Raw genomic sequence first — 21432 nt, 5'->3', positions numbered from 1 at the left:
AAAGTGTTTCCATGACATTGACGGGAGACACAAAGTTTTCAAGGACACGTACCTATGGAGTGTCATGGAAACGCCTTGATTAACTTTCACCAAAACCTACCTCGTCGTAACAACGATCCAGCGCGTGCTATTGAGACGCACTGTAACCGAATGACGGATAAAAGGAATGGTTGATAAGGGAATGGCCTGTTCTTTATTTTAGTTATTCCGAGACCGAGAAAAAAACTGGGTCAAGTTGTCATTGCAGTGCATTGTGGGACTGCTTTAGTATCCAGCTTTTTGCATAACTTCGGAATGGCTATAATAAAGTGATTTGGGGATGGTAAGTTAGAAAACTGGCAATGGTTTTTGCTTTTTCCTCGTAAAATAAAGTTACTGTAGTGGGAAAATACTCATCAGGTCTATTTTATGTTGTAACAAGTTGTCTGTCTGTCTGTCTTGTTTTAGTCCATATTAGCGCTTGCCAAACTTTACCTGACAGTCGACAACCTTGACGCCTGTCAACAACAGTGTGTAACGTTACTAAAGATGGACCCAGGGAATGACTCTGCTACCGTGGTGAGTACACTCGTAGGGTTTCTTATAAGTCCTCAGCGCATGGTTCTATTACATTGGTTAGTGATGATGAAGTGTAGAGAGAAAGGACCGCCAATTAAAGTAGACATCTGACCTTCTTAAAAGTCTATCCAATAGTAGATATTATTTAAGGCAGCACCTTCTCCTCAGTTATTTTAAGACCCTGAGTGTTGGTCCGGCCGCCAAGGCCTGAACCCACGACATCCCACATAACAGAACGACGCTCAACCGAGGCCCCGTCCACACTATGCCGGATAAATTTGAATCCGCAACTTTCACACCGAAACCGAAAAAAACGTTTTCCGTCTACACATGAAAACGGAGAAAATGTTTCGCGTCCACACTAGTCCGATCAAAGGCTTCCTCCCAAGTTCCCATGACATTCATGACGTTACGTATTCGAAAAGTTCCGGATACGAAATGTTCTCCGTCCGCACTAATACGGCTAGCCGGCGTTTTCAAATTGTTCCCTCTGGAGACCGGATTCAAAAAGTTCGGAAGGCATAACCAGATAAATAAAGTTGCGGATTCAAATTTATCCGGCATAGTGTAGACGGGGCATGAGCCAACCGATTGACTTTTTGCCAATTACTTGACAATACCGGAGGTGTTTGAGTTTAAACATCCGTGAGTCAGTTAAACAATCTACTCTTTTAATCGCGGCTTTGTGTGTTGTGATTTCACTCAGATGATGGCGGACCTCATGTTCAGGAAGAATGAATACGCTTCAGCTACGTTTCATTTTCAGCAGCTGTTGGAGAGAAAACCAGGTAAGGTTGTTTTTGTCATACATACGTGGAATGTATATTGGCTGCCAGAGGTGCCTGCAACCCTGCTTGCGGTGGTGTTTAGCGTTAAAAGAGACTTTGAGATTTGAAAAATCTGCGACGGTGACGTCAACCGGAAGTGGAAATAACTTCGCTTTGGGGTTTCGCGCCTTCAAAGTCTGTCTTCCCTGTGGACGAGTTAACTTCACTGACAATGTTTTGAATGAAATCTCCAATGAACAGAACCCCAAAGAGAAATTATTTACACTTCCGGTTGATGTCGCCGTCGTAGATTTTGCAAATCTTGAAGTCCCTAATATGTTTTTTTAAGGCGACTTGAACAAATGAAAAGTTCCTGCGACTAATAAGAAAGATAGGAACTCAAAGTTGTGGGATGGTAAAGTGAATAGAATGAATGAATGAATGAGGTGTTTTTGATTTCAGGTCACTACACAGCACTAGCTAGGCTTATCGATCTGTTACGAAGGGCTGGAAAATTGGATGAATGTCCAAAGTATTTAACTCAGGTACGAAGTCAAGTTCCGGTATCTCTACTCAAGGCCCTTTTGGGTACTCGGAGATTAAGTGAGCCCAATATCTTAATAAATGGTAACAAACACACACACACACACACACACAAAACGAAAGAAAGAAAGAAAGAAAGAAAGAAAGAAAAGCCAAGTAAGATTCTAAACTTGCCCTGCCCTGCCCTGCCCTGCCCTGCTTTGCCCTGCCCTGCTTTGCCCTGCTTTGCCCTGCTTTGCCCTGCTTTGCCCTCTCCTCTCCTCTCCTCTCCTCTCCTCTCTTTCACTTCTGTCGTCGTCCTTTCCTTCCCTCCTCGCAATAGGCTTCTAACTTTTCCTGACCATATAACGTCTCCATAACAAACCAATGTTATCTGTCTTCAGGCAGAGAACGCCCTTCCTCGTGCCGCTATGGATCCTGGGCTGAACTATTGCAAAGGATTATACGAGTGGTAAGACACCGTTCATATTTTATATAATAGTGCAATAGTGCATGAAGAGGAAAGGGGAAGGGTGGATTTTGATGGGGGGGGGGGGGGGGGGGGGGCACCATTTTTTCCCAATTGAAATTTTAAATGGTGACATCAAATAAAGAAGGTCATTCTAAATCCAATAAGTGTTTGTAAGCCGAGTTAAGATTCATGATAGTTATGATTCATCAGCTTTTTAATTATAATTCAAGCCAAGCTTTCGAGCATCTTGCTCTTCATCAGGGCAAACGGTTGTGACAATTTTACAAGAAAACACGCAACATAACAATGTCATTCTATATTCATATTAATGATCATTCTTCAATAGCAATAGACCTTTTCCAAATACCCTTGAGGGAATACAAACAATTACTCCAAGTGGAGGTTGGACTTGGTATGTTCATACATTAACTGTATTTTTTCAATCCAACCTCAACTTGTAGTCATTATTTTATAGCCCCTCAATTCGGGAAAGGTCACTCAATCCTGAGGGACATTACTCTATTTGATACACGTACTGTTGGATAAATTTTAGTACCGTTTTACATGATAATTGTGAGCATTTTTTACACGATACACGTACTGCAAAATAAATTTTAGTACCGTTTTATACGGAATAATTGTAATAATTTTTTTATTCTTGTATTGTAGGTATACATTGAATCCTACCGGAGCATTGAAGCACTTTAATCTATCTCGAAAAGACAGCGACTGGGGTGAAAAAGCCGTATACAATATGGTCGAGATCTGCTTGAATCCTGACAATGAAACCTTGGGCGGAGAAACGTTTGAAGCTATGGAGATTGATAACAGGTTAGATGTGTTTTAGTGAAATAAATGGAGTTCTTAGCGTTAGTTATGGACCGCAAGTTGACCAATCATAGAGTAAATTTCGTATGATTACGCGTGCCTCGCCGTGCCCCTGAGGTTTTCTATAATTTTAATTGGCTGATTAATTTTTTCGCGCAATGTGATTGGTCTGACAGTGCCATGACAATGGCGTGACCGTGTTTCAGGTATTTGATTGAATGGTGAGTAAATTCTCGTGCAATGTGATTGGTCTGACAGTGCCATGACATTGGCGTGACCGTGTCCACGCCGTGTTCATATCGTGTTCCGGGTATTTGATTGGATTAAGAGTAAATTCTCGCGCAATATGATTGGTCTGGCGTTTGCCTTGCGGTATCACGACCGCGTTCGTGCCACGAGCTTTTCATCGAAAAGTGCTGTATTATATAGCGTGCGATATGTCCTTGCCATATAGACCCCTTGCAGCACTTTGGAATGCAGCTCAATCTGGGGTGCAAAACAATAGGTTCCAATTCTCAGGAGATTGGAATTCTTTTGTTTTGTCCCCCAGATCGAGCTCCTTTGACGTCACATGCAAGAGGTCTATAGTAGTTATTATTTTGATTTTAGTTGTTTTAGACATTTCATAGAGTTTAATTTTCTCTTCCTAGTAATCCAACAGAGAAGCAGGATTCTGAGATCATGGCTGTGCGAACAGCAGAACGACTCCTTAAGGTACTTGACTATCTTCCTAAACAAACTGTTTCCTCCTCTTTATGTTGTGCGCTTTTGCGCAAATCCATTCTGCTTGTCTTGTATATGGCCCGCATTCACAATCGAAATTATTAACAGGGTTCGTTCTACTCCATAAACTCCTTGCAAACTCCTTGACGATTTTAGCTAAACTCCTTGAATATCTGCTTTGATCGTTACTTGCATGGTTTTGAATGAATCTAGAGATCCGAAATGTTTTGATACAACTGTACGGAAAACACAATATCAACCAGGCGTTACTTCCCTTTTATGAGGGGAACTGGAAATGACTTGGAAAGTTGGCCATGTGCAAACACTGTGTAAAACCATGGCTTGTTAGCTGAGCATTTCCTCAAAAAATCATTTTTGGGTCCTTGAAGACTCCTTGAATAGTTCTTGTACTTTTAGTGGTTACCTCGACCCGACCCTGTATTAATCTTTTACTCTTTATGTTTTAAGGAACTCAAACCAAAGGCCAACCCGCTGAAGTATCGTATTCTAGAGAACTCTGTTCAGATGGCAACTAAAGCTAAACCCATCGTAGAGAAAGTGCTGTCTCAGTTTATGGAAATAGCTACAACAGAGGTAAGGGATGGGATCAACACACCATTGATGCTCCTCTGTGTTAAAGCTACTTATTGATGGGTAAGGGATGGGATCAAAACACCATTGATGCTCCTCTGTGTTAAAGCTACTTATTGATGGGTAAGGGATGGGATCAAAACACCATTGATGCTCCTCTGTATTAAAGCTACTTATTGATGGGTAAGGGATGGGAACAAAACACCATTGATGCTCCTCTGTGTTAAAGCTACTTATTGATGGGTTGCAAGCATGCTTTCCCAAGAGAGTCAAAAGACAAAAGCATGACGGCCATTGTGGTGCCGTTAACAATGGATGCTAATGAGAAATCTTTTGTTAAATGGCACCAACGTGGCCGCGATGAAGTAACGTTCAATAGTCCTCTTCACAGTTCCCTGCGCCGTCTTGAAAGGTAGCCGTGCCTTTGCATTGTAGCGAGACGAATGGTGAGCATGCACTCATCAGCGACTTCGATATTCTTGGGGGTGGATGTGACGTCATAGCCACCTGATTTTTACCGCACGAAAAAGTTGGCAAAATTCTCGTGTCCACTCACTCTCGAAGTTTCAGTACCGCGTTCGAGGAGCCTGGAAAATTGTATAGACTTACGTCATCGGGGTGACACACCAATTTTTTGTGGGTCAAGAGTGCTGTTTTTAAAAGTTTTTAAAAGAAAAAAAAAAAGCCGAAATATTGAGCTTTTACTTATTGTACGAGTGAATCCAACTTGGAAGAATGCGCAAGCCTTTCGCTTTTGGAACGTATCACCCCGATGACGTAATCGCACCAGTCCCCCTTACGCGCGGTCCTTATATGAAAAGGCGCGTTTTCAAAACTCATTTAAAAATCAGGAATGCATCCAATTTCGAAATTTTTGGATTTTCGCATTTTTATGAATATGTCTTCAACTTGCATAAGGTCTGTGATTAGGCATTAGGGGCACTTTAACGTTTGTTTTACTATTTTTTATTTTGGCAACGAAGCTGATTCCGCCATCATTCATTTGACATTTACCTGTCCTTCTCGAAAATCAAATTTGAGAAATTTCAAGCTTGTTGTTATCCATCGATGAAATTCTGTATTGAAATTCTTCATTTTTTCTTCTTCAGAGGGACTACGTGCCTTCGTTGCTTGGAATGGCCACAGCCTACATGTACTTAAAACAAACCCCAAGAGCAAGAAACCAGCTTAAAAGAATCGCTAAAATGAACTGGACCTCCGAGGTATCCTAATGGTTTTACTTTTACTGATACCCATATGAAAGGGGCGCTTTCCATTTACCTGGAAAAACCGGAAATTCCGGTTGGAAAGTTCAGGGGAAAACTCGGTCTTCCGATTGAGGTAATCACTTTTCCCGCTCTTTCGGTTCATCCGGTAGACGCGTGTACCATTGGTCGGAAGTCAAATTTTCCCGCTCTTTTCTTACCAAGAGCAAACAAATATCCAACCGGTTGGATTGGTTTAACTGGTAAACACCCCTGTTATCATTTTTTACAGTTAAAAATTAACCCAAAGTTTCAATTTTTTATGTGTGTGTATAGGAGGCTGAAGAGTTTGAGAAGAGCTGGCTTCTACTTGCTGACATATACATCCAGGTAAAATTCAGTCTTGAAAAGATCTAAACGAAAGACTACAGCCCTTGAGAAGAATTCATACGACTCTCCTTAGTCACTGTTTTTTCCCTTAGTTACTGTTGCTATGTCCCACAAGCTTAAGAAACTATTACAGCCCTTGAGAAGAATTCGTACGACTCACCTTAGTCACTGTTTTTTCTCTTAGTTACTGTTGCTATGTCCCACAAACTTAATAAATTATGATGGTGATTGGTTCCCTATTGTCTGAGTCGGAACTATGAATAATGAGAAGGCTGCCACAGGTAACCCAGCTGACCTTCTGTTTTTCTTTTAGTCTGGGAAGTACGACATGGCAAGTGATTTGTTGAAGAAATGTCTACAGTATAACAAGGTAGATAAAATATCATGGTATTTCTTTACGGCGTTAACGGCGAGATTATTTCTAAACACGATGTGTCTACAAATCTCGTACCCAGAGCTCTCGTTCTTCGCCGCAGGCCAGAAGAAACGCAGGCTCTGGGTACGAGATTGCGAATTTCCAGCCAAACATCCGAGCAACGTGGTGCGTTTTCATTCGTGTCCCCAGTGTAAGCTTGATAGCATTGGTATTGTTGTTGCTCATCATCATTCACACCAATCAAAGTTCAAATGTATCTTCTTTGTAGTCGTGTTGTAAAGCATGGGAGTACATGGGTTTCATAATGGAGAAAGAACAAGCCTACAAGGATGCTGCTAAGAATTATGAGAACGCTTGGAAAAACGGCAACAAGAATAATCCCACCATAGGTAAGAATAAGTATCGTTCTCTACGCTCACTCGTGAAATATTTTCACCACTCAAAGATAATCATCATGGCCCGGTTGCACGAAGCCTGAATAGCGCCATCCAACGGATCAATCATTATCCATTGGATAATTCGATGCTTTCATCCAATAAATTTGTCCACTGGATAAGTGGACCCAATCGTAACCCTATCCAAGACAAAAATGATACCCTATCCCAGACAAAATGTCAAAAAATGATACCCTACCCCAGACCCAAAAGCCGAAAATCCATACCCTATAGGGCGGCACATACCCGTATAATATAGTAGAGTACCCCCCCCCCCGGGGGGGCTAAGCGCTAGTGATGAGGCTCAGAAACATGCCCGCAAACACGGAGAAACACTCAGCATCGATGAAATTCAATATGGCGGCTCTTCCATCAACAACTCCTTTACGACATCTTGCTAAATGTTGAAAGTTTGACGGAAAACGCCTGACGTTGAACTGCAGTTTGAGGTTTGTGGTACCTGGCAAGAACGTCGTGCTAAAGGTCTCTAATACCATCATTTCGGCTCCAGCGCCCATTATAACTATACCCCATCATTGCGCGTTCTTTATCTACGTTATTAATAAGATAAATCTGCTGTTCATGAACTCTTTCTCAAGGGTTTCGATTGGCCTTCAATTACCTCAAAGCTAAACGATATGTGGACGCAATAGATGTTTGCCACATGGTGAGTAATAAACACGCAATATTTACAGACAGAAATCATTTATTGATTATTACGAACCAACCAACCAACCAACCAACCAACCAACCAACCAACCAACCAACCAACCAACCAACCAACCAACCAACCAACCAGCCAACCAGCCAGCCAGCCAACCAGCCAACCAGCCAACCAGCCAACCAGCCAACCAGCCAACCAGCCAACCAGCCAACCAGCCAACCAGCCAACCAGCCAACCAGCCAACCAGCCAACCAGCCAACCAGCCAACCAGCCAACCAGCCAACCAGCCAACCAGCCAACCAGCCAACCAGCCAACCAACAGACAAACAGACAAACAGACAAACGAACGAACGAACGAACAAACGAACGAACGAACGAATGAATGAATGAATGAAGACATAAAAAATGCTTATGTATTTATTTTTAAATATGTATTATTGATTGTTTGTTTTTTGTTTGTTTATTTATTTGTTTGTTTGTTGATTTGTTGGTTGTCATGTAAGAGAAATCCTATTGTATTCCAATTTTTCTTGGCAGCGTTGTTATTTTCTTTTTCTTTTTTCCTCGAGAAATATATTATAACTAGCTCACCCTCGTATAACTTTCGTTCGTTTTTTCCTTCTTATTTTTAATATATTTTGTTTTTTGTTTTTCTCGCCCGTAGGTGCTTGAACAACACCCGAATTATCCTAAGATCAAGAAAGAGATCTTAGATAAAGCAAGAAGTTTGATTCGAGTCTAAGGTGTTTTATATTGTAACATGAATCACGATCGAAGTAAGAGCTATATGTTAATACCAACGAAAGCTATCGGGAAAATTCATTCACAACTTATAGATAGATTATTAAAACCTGGTTCCCAATAGCGACGCAAGCAGACGCTATTCTATTTTCTCACTATTCAAAAGAAGCGACTACAGCCGCGGCAAGAGAAGCGGAGACTTTGTTTTTTCCAACTTTGGCTTGCGATTGCGTCAGCCTAAAACCAGGCTCAAAGCGAAAAGAAGAGGAAAGAATGCGCATGATCACACTCCCTGACATCCCTTGACGAAGAAAAATATTTAAAAATTAAGCTGTTCCTACAATACCGTTGTGTTACTCAGGGTTAGTCTCGTTTCAGTGTCTAAATATTCACAAATACCAACGATAAAGTAAAGAATGCACAACTTCAACGATACAAACACTTTGAAATTCCACAGACCTTCACTGGAACACATGAATATTCGGCACAAAATCGAGGCTAACCCTGAGCAACAGAGAACTTGAAACTTGAATATTCCTACGCACATATTGTTTAACATTCATTCATTCATTCATTCAAACCATAACCTTCGTGTCAGCTTAATTAGTTTATAGAAGAGTACGTACGAATATAACTTGATAATCACAATGGAAAACCAAGTACCCGCAATAGGGAAATGAGGAAATGTTGAGTTTTCGTAATTTTATTGCTTGTTGCTTGACGTTTTGTGTCCAACACATTTTAAAATCATTTTGCACTTGGTTTAATCAGTCTGGCTTAAGTATTATTACTTGGTTTATGTACAAACTACTTGAGGTACATCTATTTTTAAAATTCAGAACACGTGTTTTTAGGTCGGTCGGTGATCTGAAATCCTTGGCCTATTAGCACGCTGCAAATGGTAAAACAGTATATTCACAGCCCAACAACATACTTTTCTTTTAGATTGGAATATTTACCATTACCTTTGAAATGTAATTTTTCGTATTAAAAACAACAAAATTTCCGTTTAGTCTCAAATAGCCCATTTCAGATCTCCGGCCGACAGCGTTTTTAAAAATAGGTGTATATTCCAGAATATAAGGCAATGCAATCATTCCAACACGCCATGGTTTTATGTTACCTAATTATCCACCTCTTATCTCCTAACATAAGTTCCATTCACGGTTGCTTTGAGCTATTGTAGTCAAGGATCTCCACAACGCTTGTCTATTTAAAAGCCCTTTTACAACCATAACAATAGATACGTACTGTTTTTTAGCTTTTGTTATGTTCTGTGGCACACACGATTCCAGGCGCGCACATTACGTTTCTTGGTCATTTTTATCTTCAATATTTCGTCAAAACAAAAAACAAAAAGATAAAAAAACATGGGGTTGGTCACTGCCTTGATTCGAGGGGTTTTCTGTTCCTCCGTAAAATCTAACATGTGAAATTCCAATTCGATTTATGAGTTTGCCGTGCCCTGACTTAGATCACGCCAGAGGTCGTTTCTGTGAGTTGGCCGTGCCCTGACTTAGATCAGCCCAGAGGTTGTTTCTGTGAGTTAGCCGTGCCCTGACTTAGATCAGCGCAGAGGTTGTTTCTGTGATTTAGCCGTGCCCTGACTTTGATCAGCACAGAGGTTGTTTCGGGGTTCCGACTGTGAGTTAGCTGTGCCCATGACTTAGATCAGCACAGAGGTTCTTCCAGGGTTCAATCTATGAGCTAGCCATGCCCTGACTTTGATCAGCCCAGAGGTCATTTCAGAATTTGATCTGTGAGTTAGTCATGCCCTGACTTTGATCAGCCCAGAGGTCGTTTCAGGTCGTTAGCCATACTCTGACTTTGAAAAACACGGAAGAAAATCCTTTGCATTAACGGTTTTCTTATGTAAGACATTTCTTTCATTTTCGATATTGTGAGGTTTAGTTAGTGCTTGAATTGATCTTCAGATTAGCTTTTATTGTATTTATTTGTAAAAAAATTTAAAGTTTATGCATAAAATACTCCAATTATTATTAGTCAATATTTCTCCTAAAATAATGCCAGCTTTAGTTTTTTATGATTTTCCTGTCTGTGTTTCTCGTATAGTTACTTTGACTTGTGCTATTGAGCTAGTATTTCTTAATATAGCTCTAGACGAAACAAAAATACAGCTGTTATTCTAACACTAGCTGTCAGAAACAAAGCAAAGAAAAACTTGAGATTTTTGTTATACATTTTTATCATTTCCCAGGCCTCTCTGTCTTTTTTTTTCTCGTGAAATTTGTTCTATATCAAGTTTTTATTTATTTTGTACGAATTCTGTATCATGTCTTGAACAAAAAATATATTTAGCTAACACCGCGCTTTTTTTAAAAAAAGGTTACGTTTTCAAAGATCAATTTGTGTAATAATCTTGTAGTTTCTTTTTGTGTGTGAATAACATTGCTTTAAAATCAAGTTTGTAATTTCTTTTTTTGTGCAAATCATGGTATTCATGTTAGCAGGGTTCGTGCTACTCCTTAAACTCCTTGAATTTAATTAACGTTTTCGAGGGCACTTGAAAAGCACTTGAATTTTATGATTTTAACGAAACTCCTTGAAAACTCCTTGAATTTTTGCTTTGATCATTACTTGCATGGTTCTGAAATAGATCTAGTCAGAAAGACTGGAGAATCTGAAAGTCGGCCATGTGCAACCACCATGTAAAACCTTAGCATATTTAGCTGAACATACTCCTTGAAATTTCATTTTTTATACTCCTTGAATAGTCGCTTTAAATCAAGTGTATTTTCATTTGAACAAATTATTGATATTTATCTTACGCAAAACTTTAAAATCATTTGCTAACACCTCGCTAAATTAACTAAAGGCAAGACTACTGAGTCCTGTGATTTGTATAAGGTTATTCAAAAATGTCTTTCTATCTTCTAGACCTGTTCCTTTATTATTACTAGTCATAAAAGAATTCAAGGCAGGTGTTAAGGAACGTGGCAATTTTATTTTGTTTTCATTCATGTGTTAATAACAAAACCTCTGTTTTCATTGATTTGGATATGAAGCGAAAATTTACGCGGCACACTTAGGAACCTTTGTTGTATTGTCAAACGTTCTAGTACCAAATTATTAGGTTAATACATTTTGAAATATTACCCTCGCAAGTCGTAATTCATGCACTCAAAAATCAGTTTCTTACTTGAGGTGTTTTGATAAAGTTTTGATTTAATCTCAGCCGTCTTCGTGACCTCCGAGTTCCGTACGTAAACGCTTTGAACTCTCTAAAAGAATTTTTAGAAAACTCAACTGAACTGAAGAACTTACAGCGAAGTACTTCTCGCAGAAATAGTTTTTACGAAATGACAAGCGTGATGAAGAAAAAAGAGCTGCACTCGCCCCTCGTCACTATGCCGAGCCAGGTACTTGCTACCTTGTAGCCCTTCGTGACAACATTTTCCGCAAGCTTCATGTATAATTTTTTAAAGTCGCAAATGCTGAATAATTATCTACAATGTCTAAAGCTAAGAGAGCCTGGAAAAATCCTTTTTTTTTACACAGCTCGACGACAGCTCGACACTGTTGGAGTATTTTTGATCTACCAAATTATGTCTGAAACTAAATCTTGGAGAACCATATCTCTTGCGAGTACGGACTTTTCACGAACTTGGAAGAACTTCACGAAGGTTTTGCCTTCGATGGGAAATCCTTCGTTTTTATTCAGTCTTGAGGTTATCGTATTAGCCTCTTGCTTTTAACAAATTAATCCAGTAATACAATTGTTGTCTTTTATACCATATCTGAACGCAGTCATTAAGATAACTGTCCAGTGTGATGAATGCCTCATAACGGACAAATATTGCTAAGTGCTCTTCAACCTTAGTTACACTTAGTTACGTGGGAAAATTCCGGTTGGAAAAACAAAAGGTATCCATGTATCATTAATCCGATCGGAAAGTTCCGGAAAACCTTCGATCCGATTCAGGTAATCACTTTTCCCGCTCTTTTCGGTTCTTTCGGTAGACGCTTGACCATTTTTCGAAAGTCAAAAATTTCCCGCTCTTTTATTACGTATTTAGAAATAGATTTGCTTGCTACTATATATTTTTTATCCATCGAAAGCTTTTTTATTATCAGTGCTATTAATTAATTACACTTTATTGCTTGTCATTTAAGGGTTCTTACCCGTCAATGAATGAATTTCCAACCGGATGAATTGGTTTGAAATAGTAAGCACCCCAGATTTCTCTTATGATCTGAAATAATCGAGTCACTTTTCAAAAGAAATAACTAGGAGAGCCGTTTGTACAAACCAAGATACTCCTGAGGCTAACAGGATTTCTAAAACCAACTCTCACCTAATGATCTCTTGCTGTGGCCCGAGTCAACGAGACCGCAGTGAACTACGACAACCTGCTGAGAGTCTCGTTTCTGGTAGGATAATAACAATAGCTAATGTGAACAGATGTGTAGTCATAGAAGCTAGTAAACCCTTCCCTGAAGCATTAAGCCCGACAATAGCTAGCCATTTCGTAGTACGGTGGCAGGTAATTGGCAGAGAGTGTTTGATTTACGTTCACGGCAAACGTCAAACGTCAGTTGACCAGTGAAAAAGTATTTTACATTACTGAAATGGACTTGCAAAAGAATCCAAGTAGTAGAAAAACAAAAGAATATTTGTGTGTAGTGAGAAAGTTTTATAAAAAGGTAAAGTAAAATACAGGAAAACGATGAAAACGTGGTCACGTTTGCCGTTTGCGGGGAGAAATAAAGTCAATCTAAAACTCTCTAGTGATGAGACAACCTCTTTCCCGCGTTTTTCTACTCATTTCCTCTCGCACAAATTCCGCTGGGTTCATTTTAATCGCTCGCGGTACAAGAAGCTAGATGCATGTTAGAGCACTATGCAAATAGGGTGAAATTTTTAGGTATATTTTCAATATTTATAAATGACAATAAAGATTTCTTAAAACCGCTGGAGTTCTTAGGCACTTGCTTGAGTCCAAAACACAGTAAAATCCACACAAAAAGGCGCTTTGCCTCATTTATATAAATTAATATATTTGCAATTAGCCTCTCCATCTTCGTATGTAAAATCTCTCTCTCTCTCTCTCTCTCTCTCTTTCTTTCTCTTTGTCTTTACAAGTTAGTTTCTCTTGATTCTAGTTTTGAAATTATTATTTTATACTGAATCCGTGTCTTTGCTTCTTTCCACGAGAAAAACTATGAAATAAAATTCATGAGCATAATTAGCCAGTGAAGAAGTTCTTGTTCTGAAGGGGAAAATTCACAATTGCTTTTTGACAACGGACGAACAGTAAAGTATTCACGTCCTCTCGATGGAAGATGATTATTATTATAAATGATTTAAGTATTGTGATATCATTTAAGTAAACTTCCGTTTTTCATTGTAACATGAATATTTTTAGTCAACTTTGTATTTTAAAATTAGCCCTCTCCAATTGCCTAAATTAACAGATAAGATTGGTATTCGCAGGTGCTTACAGTTGAACTTTGTTCACTACAAATGCTTTCAAAGCCTCTAATCTAAGTTTATAAACAATGCGAATCAATGAATCAAAAAGGGTGGATTTTTGATTAAGGATTTTCAATATGTGTGATTTAATGAACTGAAGCTTTCGAAGTTTTTGAATGTCGGAAAAAACTAACCGTATCGTATCAGGTCGCGGAAGTTTATGTTTTCTTTCTCTCCGAATTAGTTATGAAACAGATTGCATTGTTTTGATTCCATGAACTTAAGGAAGGACTACTTCAAACCAATAACATTAGCAACAAGTTTAAATATTTGAAAGCCACTTCAAAGCCAGTTATCGTAGGATTCACTCAACTGGCTTCCTATATGACTAAACAGGAAGTGGAAGGGTATTTGCGGACTCCGGGAAACGGATGAAATATAGCAAGTGATTCGGCCGTGACTCATGAATTGCCGAATTCAATGTCCGGGATGTGGGATTTTGCTGTCTGATTTTCGGGAAAAATGTGAAAACATTATAACAAATAAAATAAATATTCAAATATTCCAACGCATTTGAATATGATGAATTGGGGGTGGACTCTCTTGAAAAGTGGGTAGGGGGTTCGACGGGCCTTTTAGGGTCGAAAATGAGACCTTGCGTACCTTTTAGGGTCTCCGACTGACTCCCGGCTGACTCCGTACCTTTTAAGGTCAGATTTAAAAAATATCAAAAGTCATACAAGAATATAATGGTTGGAAACGTTGTCATTTTTAAATGTGGTTGTACCTTTTAGGGTCTGAAATCAGCATCTCAGTTAATTTATGCGTACCTTTTAGGGTCATTTTCGAAACCGTCCGTCGAGCCCCCCTACCCACTTTTCAAGAGAGTCCAACCCCCCCCCCCCCCCCCCCACGGGAGATTAATTTATTTTCAAATTCTCAAGTAATTTCTGTCGTTAGCCATGCATGAGTACTAGGTAACGAGAAACATGTCTAAGTGCCGCGTAAATGTTTTTCTTTGTTTTATTCTAACACATACAGATGATCAGCAAGAATGTTGTCATATAAAAATGAAAAATACCAAATAGGAATTAATAACAAATATTTTTTAATTAGAATATTCTAAACGCCCCCTAGATTCTCGAGAATCAGACTGTTTTAGTATGTACTACTAACGAGGTAATATCAAAAATGCCAGGCTAATACCTTCAAAACAGTGAAATAATAGACCTCATTCGTGGTGTGACAATGTTTTCCCAATTCAGCGTGACGAACCTCCAGGGGATTCATTTTCTTTTGTTTTTACTCTTCGAAAAATTCATGAGTATCCCAAAGGATACGAAAGGAATAACGATGATATCCCGACGAGTTTCAAAACAATATCTCTTAATTCCCCCACAGGTTTGTCACGCTGAATTGGGAAAACATTGTCACACCACGAATAAGGTCTATTACTCCTGTTTTGCTCAAAAATATTTATTTTGTATTTCTTTATTTCTTATTTATCTTTATATGATAACGTTCCTGCAATCAGGCGTATTTGTTTCCCAATTTTATAAAGTATTAAAACTCAAGTTAAGCTCTCATTAAAATTAAGGGTTACACATCAATCCTGGTTCAAAGAATTTTTGTTTAAATTCCACAACCGCGCGAAAAAGAATAGCTCACTAGTCGTTTTTCCCCCGAAATACCTTGCGATTAGACGCGGGAACAATAAATTATAATAATTTCGAAACTTGAAAACTGTTTTGTAACTGAAACAATTTATTTTCGCTTTTCATCTTTATTATGATTTATTATTATAAAAGAAATTGAGTAGTCTATTACTTCCGGGGTACTTGGTCCTCGATTTTCATGGAAAAAGGACAAAATACTTTGATGGTAGATTAATGATATTTGTTTTACGCAAATTTCTTACATATATTTGTCTTTCTTATTTGCTTGTAATGTTTTTCATTTAGCCTATAATAAGTTTATAAGTTTTGCTACATATGGTGAATGGCTTGACTACAAATAACAAGACACTATTTTTAAAAAGTTCAATGTCATAGGCTTTCGTACTTGTCGTACAAGAATCGACCAGAACTGACATTTTATAAATACGAAGGAACAAAGTAAAGAAAAATCAGTTTGCTTTGAAATAGTTGTTTTTAGAGAGTCTATAGAGCAAGTTTACAGATATTTCAGCTGTCGTGGGAGCTTCTTGTTTGCCACCTAGTGCGTAGTGAACGAGAGTGATAATTATAGCTCTGAAGAACTCTCTTTAAACTACTTAAAACTATGGACATAAATATCTCAGCAGACTTCGTATTAAAGATTGGCATGGGCCGGTAGACATTCAATGTGATTACTCACAGATGTTTTTTCTTTCTTAGTAGTTTACCAATCATTTGTTAACTTCCTTTTAAAGCCTGTCTTGTTTGGTCAGAATCTCCAACTAGTCTCTAATCATGGCGCTCAGCAGGGTATTCGCTTGATATTGTTCGAAAACACACGGCTTGGATTTGAAAATTACTTTCAATAAAGAAAACAGTCGCTTGTTTTTCTGTAATAATTAGCTTGAATAACTTAGGCTGCTGTTTCAGTTCACTAAAAGGAAGCGCTCCTAAAACAACATTTCGTAATTATTTTCCAACTAAGTATAGTTTATGTGATCCGAATGTACGTAAAGCAATACGTTTTCCCGCCATTTTCTCAAATCTAACTGAATTCGGTTCTCAATATTTAGTATAGAAATCAATAGTTTCCGTTTTCCTTTTTCAATAAGCCTTATACCAAGTCTACTTAAAATACGCCTTATAACACTACTTAGAGGGCTTATTTTGTATTTTCCAAACTTCTTAATGAATTTTTGTTTTAATTTCTCAAACTTTTCTTTTCAGTAATTTGACACGAAAACCTTTGAATAAATGATTGTCAATGTGATTTTCTGCGTGACTTACTTTTTCTAGAGATTACCCTTTTTTATTTTGATACATAAGGTATGTATTTCAAACCCTACTAGAGAATTCCCACGAAAAACAAAGTAAAACTTTACGCATTTTTTCGCTCTTGTAAAAAAATCCTTGTAACACTGAAAAATCAGAGAGTCAATCAATTGGATAGACTGAAATGTGTGCAGCCGGTATTTTACTCAATTAAGAAATTCCAGAACTTCTGATAAACGAAAGTACGTATTTTTGATTTTATCTTGGTTTAGTTATAATAAATACTTCTGTCCGTGCAATGATATAGTTGCTGATAATTGAATACGAGTACGTGTTACTCAATGGCATAATTTACGTTAAGGTTAATTTTTAAATACATTCTTTAAATTTTAGAGAAACGGAAGCTAACGTTTTACAATTTGAGTGAAAAAAATCTGTTTTCTTTTAGTGTCAATAAAGTCAATTCATGAAAGTTCTTAAGAATCTTATTTTTTATTGTCTTGAAGTGATGTGAGAGAATCCTCAGTCGATGACGAGTTGTTTACTTTGCACAGAGATTTGTTGTGATGGTCCTTGAGGTCGCAGCGCCGTGAAAAGCTCTCTTTACAGAACCGGCATCTGTAAGGTCTATTGTCTGTATGGATATGCATGTGGAATTTCAAGTTGGAAAGCTTGTTGAACGCCTTCTTGCAGAGAGTACACTTATAGGGCTTCTCTCCGGAATGAATGAGCAAGTGATTTCGTAAGTTGCCTTTTTGATGAAACCCTTTTCCACACACCTCGCAAGTAAACTCCTTGACATCGCTGTGAGTTCGCTGATGCGTCTTGAGCGTCGAAGACCGATTGAAGGCTTTCCCACAGACCTGACATTGATGAGGTTTGTTGGATGTGTGGATGATCTTGTGTCGACAAAGCGTGCTCGACAGACGAAAACCCTTGCCACAGATCGCGCATACAAATGGCCTGGCGCCAGTGTGCGAAGGCATTTTGAGATGAATTGTCAATGTGTACTTAGTCTTGAAAACCTTTCCACATTGCCCACACTGGAAAGCTTGTTTCTTCGGCTGATGTAGTTTCTGTGGGTTGGCTGTTTTCAGGGGTTTCTCATCTTCTAGTTTGACGCTTACTATACGTTTTCGCGACGCGTCGTATGGATCAACCAAATGGCCAGGGTCTGTCCTTTTATTGTCAAAACCTGGATTCTCTTTTCGCCTGATTGTTCGGTTTGGTGTCTGTATAGAACTGGTCTGGTGTCTGGTCTTCTGTCCCATTCCAGTTGTAACTCGTATAAACTACAGCGCCAATTTTGGAATCTCGGAAGTTAGAGTTCACTTCGACGAGCGCTTCATTTTGATAACCTTTCCCTGATGAAATTAATTGAATGGAATCCTCAATTTTCCATAGTATTTATTTTCCACCCTTTTGGACGAATAATCCAGAAAATTATAAAAGTAATTACGACATTTATCACGACCTAGCTCTGCCATTTTTTTTATATTTTTTTTTCAATCAACTGAATATATTCTCACTTACCTTGGAAAGAAAAGTCGATCCCATTGCGATTAGAAATACTTTCATTCTTTGTAAAATGACGTTTAAGCAGGAAGGACCTTGGCATTTTTCGATAAACAAATAATTGCACAGTTTGGTAACGAGAGGTAAAAGGAGTTTGAATTTGGTTCCAGCGTCGATTATTTTCGGCTAGTGTTCAACCCGACTGTCCATACTCTGTGTTCAATAAGATAGCTAACACATCAACACACCTCAGTTGATCTTTAGCGGGACTCATCGAAACCCTGCTGGCCTTTTTTGAATATAATTATAGAAGTATTGTGGTGCGACCAATGGAAGCGTGGTTAACGGAGCCCTTTAGTGGGTGTAAGTCTTGATTATCGAGCAGTCTGATTGGCTGGTTAGCGGTTTTGTAATCTTTCAGGGGGGATTTACCTCAGAACTTTCTTTCTGCAAAACCAGCTTCCGGTATTACTTTCCTTACTGAAGAAGACTTTTTACATCCTTAACATACTTTCAAAGTACGTCCATTTATTTTCAGAAAAAAATTCAGAATTCAATACTAAAATATAAGCTTGTAGTGCAATTTTGTCTTATGCAAAACGCGATTCTGGCCAAAATTTTCGTACGATTCGAGCTGGAAGTGACTTGCAAGCCAGTAACAAAATACTAAAATTTACGTGGATACTTAGAAAATTTAAAAGATATTCATTAATTTTCATTCCTGTTAACAAATCCATAGTGTTTACTTACTCTGTTGGAGTCATAACACCCCCCCCCTGAATATCATCTATACACCTGTCTTCAATATAGTTCACACATTCTCCTTGTCTCTAGTTATCGTTCAAAATAATAAATCTTAGTAAATAATTAACGACTGAATCGCAAAAATCGGCGTCCCTGCGTAAATATTTCGATTTATTGAGTCCTGACGAAAAAATCAAGGCCGTTTACGAGTGGCTGGAGTATACATATTTGTGGAAGTTTATTTTTCGAGCATTTAACACTTGAAGTGTTTGACTTTGAAGGACTTCTGTGCTTGTAAATAAAACTGCCATCTGGCCGCAATAACTTGACCAAGGTTATGCATGGCTTTTTGTTTTGTTCTAGTTTGGTTAATGAGTAATTGTTTTGACACCGTTCAAGACGTCCTCATTCCAAAATAAGCTTTTTCTTAAAAGAGCATTTTACACAAATTTTTTTTCACCGCTTAATTAAACTTTCATAGATGTGGTTTGAATTGATTTTTGACCTAGAATATTCTGGCCCAGATATATTTGGATATTTTACTGTTTTTCTCGGTTTGTTTTGAGTAATTTCTTTTTGTATCACGTAGTGTTTTTGTTTGTCCTTTTTACTCGCTGATTCAAAGTGGTGCCAAGCTGCTAAATGACTTCATCAATTGTAGTATTTAATGGTCATGAATGAAGTTGCTCAGATCCCGATTTACATAACATTTTTAATTGATGAAAAATAGACTGGAAGAAGCCCTTTATCTCTGACGCTCAGAATTGAATATTTCAGATGTACACAAAAATTTCTGAAAGGCGTTTTAAAATAAATCCCTGCGTCAAAAGTTTACTCCAAAAAATTGAAATATATATAGCAAAACGCGGCTGGTTTTTAAGGAATTACTAATGAGTATAGTTACTTTTTGCTCTTCTTTCACGAAGATTAAAAAAGTCAAGCCTTTGTTTATTTTACGGTAAAGAGAATCGTTAATGAAACTTTATTGAAGTCAAAAAATCTGTCTGTGAAGGTCGCTTGATCGAACAAAAATTCCAAGAGAAGGAACAAATCAAAACTACACATTTCTGAGTTCAAGTTTCTCCAAGACGCTGTAAATACTTTGCACTATGCTGTTTTTCTTTCTTGTTTTCATAACCGTTTTTATCGATGTTTTAGTTATTGTTCAAGAGAACAATGGACAATCCAAAGATTCAAGTCTTTGTCATTAACCCGGCTGCCCGCTCTTTCGGTTAAAAGCTTAGCTTGAAGGTAATGATGATAATAATAATCATAATCATAATTATAATCATTATGTTAGAGCTATTACAGTTGTTACAATTTTGAAGATTTTACTCCAGTTATCATTTAAAAAATTACAAGGACTTTTAAGACACCATTTAAAAATTTATTATCTTAATTTCCAGTAATTATGTTTAACTTGACAGCAAACAAGCAAGCCAGACTTAATTTAGATTTTTCTATAACTGTAAGTCGTGAAATCGTTTTATTTTTTCACTTTTTATCATCCATTCCAGGAACTAAAATCCAAGATCTACCGTTAGGGAAACTAATTTTTGTACGGACTATAACTTAGAGTAAAGATAGTTCAAAATCGACTCGTTATTATAATACTTTTCGAGCTGAAGTTTTTAGAGCAACCACTATTTGAATACTCTATTGTTAAGAAGACATTCTCGTTTTCTACCTATAGCTTTGGTTAGTGCGTCGTTTTAAACAGCTGGAAGTCTAATAGGGTACGTTTGAAAATGCTCGTCAGTGGCAATAATGTTTTACTTAATTAAGGCCATTGAGACCCGAGCAAAATAAAACCCATTTCGATGCTTTGGGTCTTTGTGGACCTGTAGACTTAAAGGACTTTCGCGACCATTGTTTCTGCGTATCCTTTCTGCGCGCGTCTTTTACTATGAAAATGTTGATATTACGCAGCGTTTATCTCGAAACGAAGTCAGTCACCTCCATTTTTTATTTCATATTTTTAACTCGAATATGATCTAGTATATGTATACCAAGCTTCAAAACAACTTTGCGACTTGAACAAAAGTAATTTCACTCCACACTTGCCGAATGAATGCAATCCAAAACAGCGATATTTGCTTCGAGCTAGTGAAGGATCAGTTAGCTCAGAGTATCGCGGTCTCGCCGCATGGCACATGGTGTTAGTGGTTGTGGTAGTGATAGTAGTGGTAAAGGAAGTATGAAATATTAATAGTGGCAGTGGCAGTGGCAGTGGTGGTGGCGGTGGTGGTGGCGGTGGTGGTGGCGGTGGTGGTGGCGGTGGTGGTGGCGGTGGTGGTGGCGGTGGTGGTGGTGGTGGTGGTGGTAGTGGTAGAGATAGTGGTAGTGGTAGTGGTAGTGGTAGTGGTAGTGGTAGTGGTAGTGGAAGTGGGAGTGGTAGTGGTAGTGGTAGTGGTAGTGGTAGTGGTAGTGGTAGTGGTAGTGGTAGTGGTAGTGGTAGTGGTAGTGGTAGTGGTAGTGGTAGTGGTAGTGGTAGTGGTAGTGGTAGTGGTAGTGGTAGTGGTAGTGGTAGTGGTAGTGGTA

General features: G+C 38.3%; 2 protein-coding genes across 2 annotated transcripts in view; one reads left to right on the top strand and one right to left on the bottom strand.

The window, feature by feature from the left end:
* LOC116302990 (tetratricopeptide repeat protein 21B) overlaps positions 1–9575 on the top strand; it is a 32189-nt gene extending 22614 nt beyond the window's left edge. Inside the window, exons 30-42 of the mRNA XM_089036960.1 lie at positions 448–558; positions 1265–1346; positions 1788–1870; positions 2252–2319; positions 2989–3150; positions 3798–3861; positions 4339–4464; positions 5571–5684; positions 6003–6056; positions 6370–6426; positions 6701–6821; positions 7466–7533; positions 8195–9575. Of these exons, the coding sequence (XP_088893086.1) occupies positions 448–558; positions 1265–1346; positions 1788–1870; positions 2252–2319; positions 2989–3150; positions 3798–3861; positions 4339–4464; positions 5571–5684; positions 6003–6056; positions 6370–6426; positions 6701–6821; positions 7466–7533; positions 8195–8272 (1188 nt within the window). The 3' untranslated portion in view covers positions 8273–9575. The remainder of the gene's footprint in view (positions 1–447; positions 559–1264; positions 1347–1787; positions 1871–2251; positions 2320–2988; positions 3151–3797; positions 3862–4338; positions 4465–5570; positions 5685–6002; positions 6057–6369; positions 6427–6700; positions 6822–7465; positions 7534–8194) is intronic.
* A 7242-nt stretch (positions 9576–16817) lies between these two features.
* LOC116302996 (uncharacterized) lies at positions 16818–18397 on the bottom strand. The gene is made up of 2 exons (XM_031712437.2): positions 18166–18397; positions 16818–17996 (listed from the first exon to the last, which is right to left on the bottom strand). The coding sequence occupies exon 2, from the start codon at positions 17901–17903 to the stop codon at positions 17118–17120; it is 786 nt and encodes a 261-aa protein (XP_031568297.2). The 5' UTR covers positions 17904–17996; positions 18166–18397; the 3' UTR covers positions 16818–17117.
* Positions 18398–21432: the final 3035 nt, after the last annotated feature.

The sequence above is a fragment of the Actinia tenebrosa genome, unplaced genomic scaffold (assembly GCF_029948245.1).
Source record: "Actinia tenebrosa isolate PJP-AT-01 unplaced genomic scaffold, QUT_ActTen_1.0 PGA_scaffold4__44_contigs__length_22323623, whole genome shotgun sequence".
Taxonomy (NCBI): Eukaryota; Metazoa; Cnidaria; class Anthozoa; order Actiniaria; family Actiniidae; genus Actinia; species Actinia tenebrosa.
The sequence above is the reverse complement of the archived record's forward strand: the minus strand, read 5'-3'. Positions and strand labels throughout refer to the sequence as shown.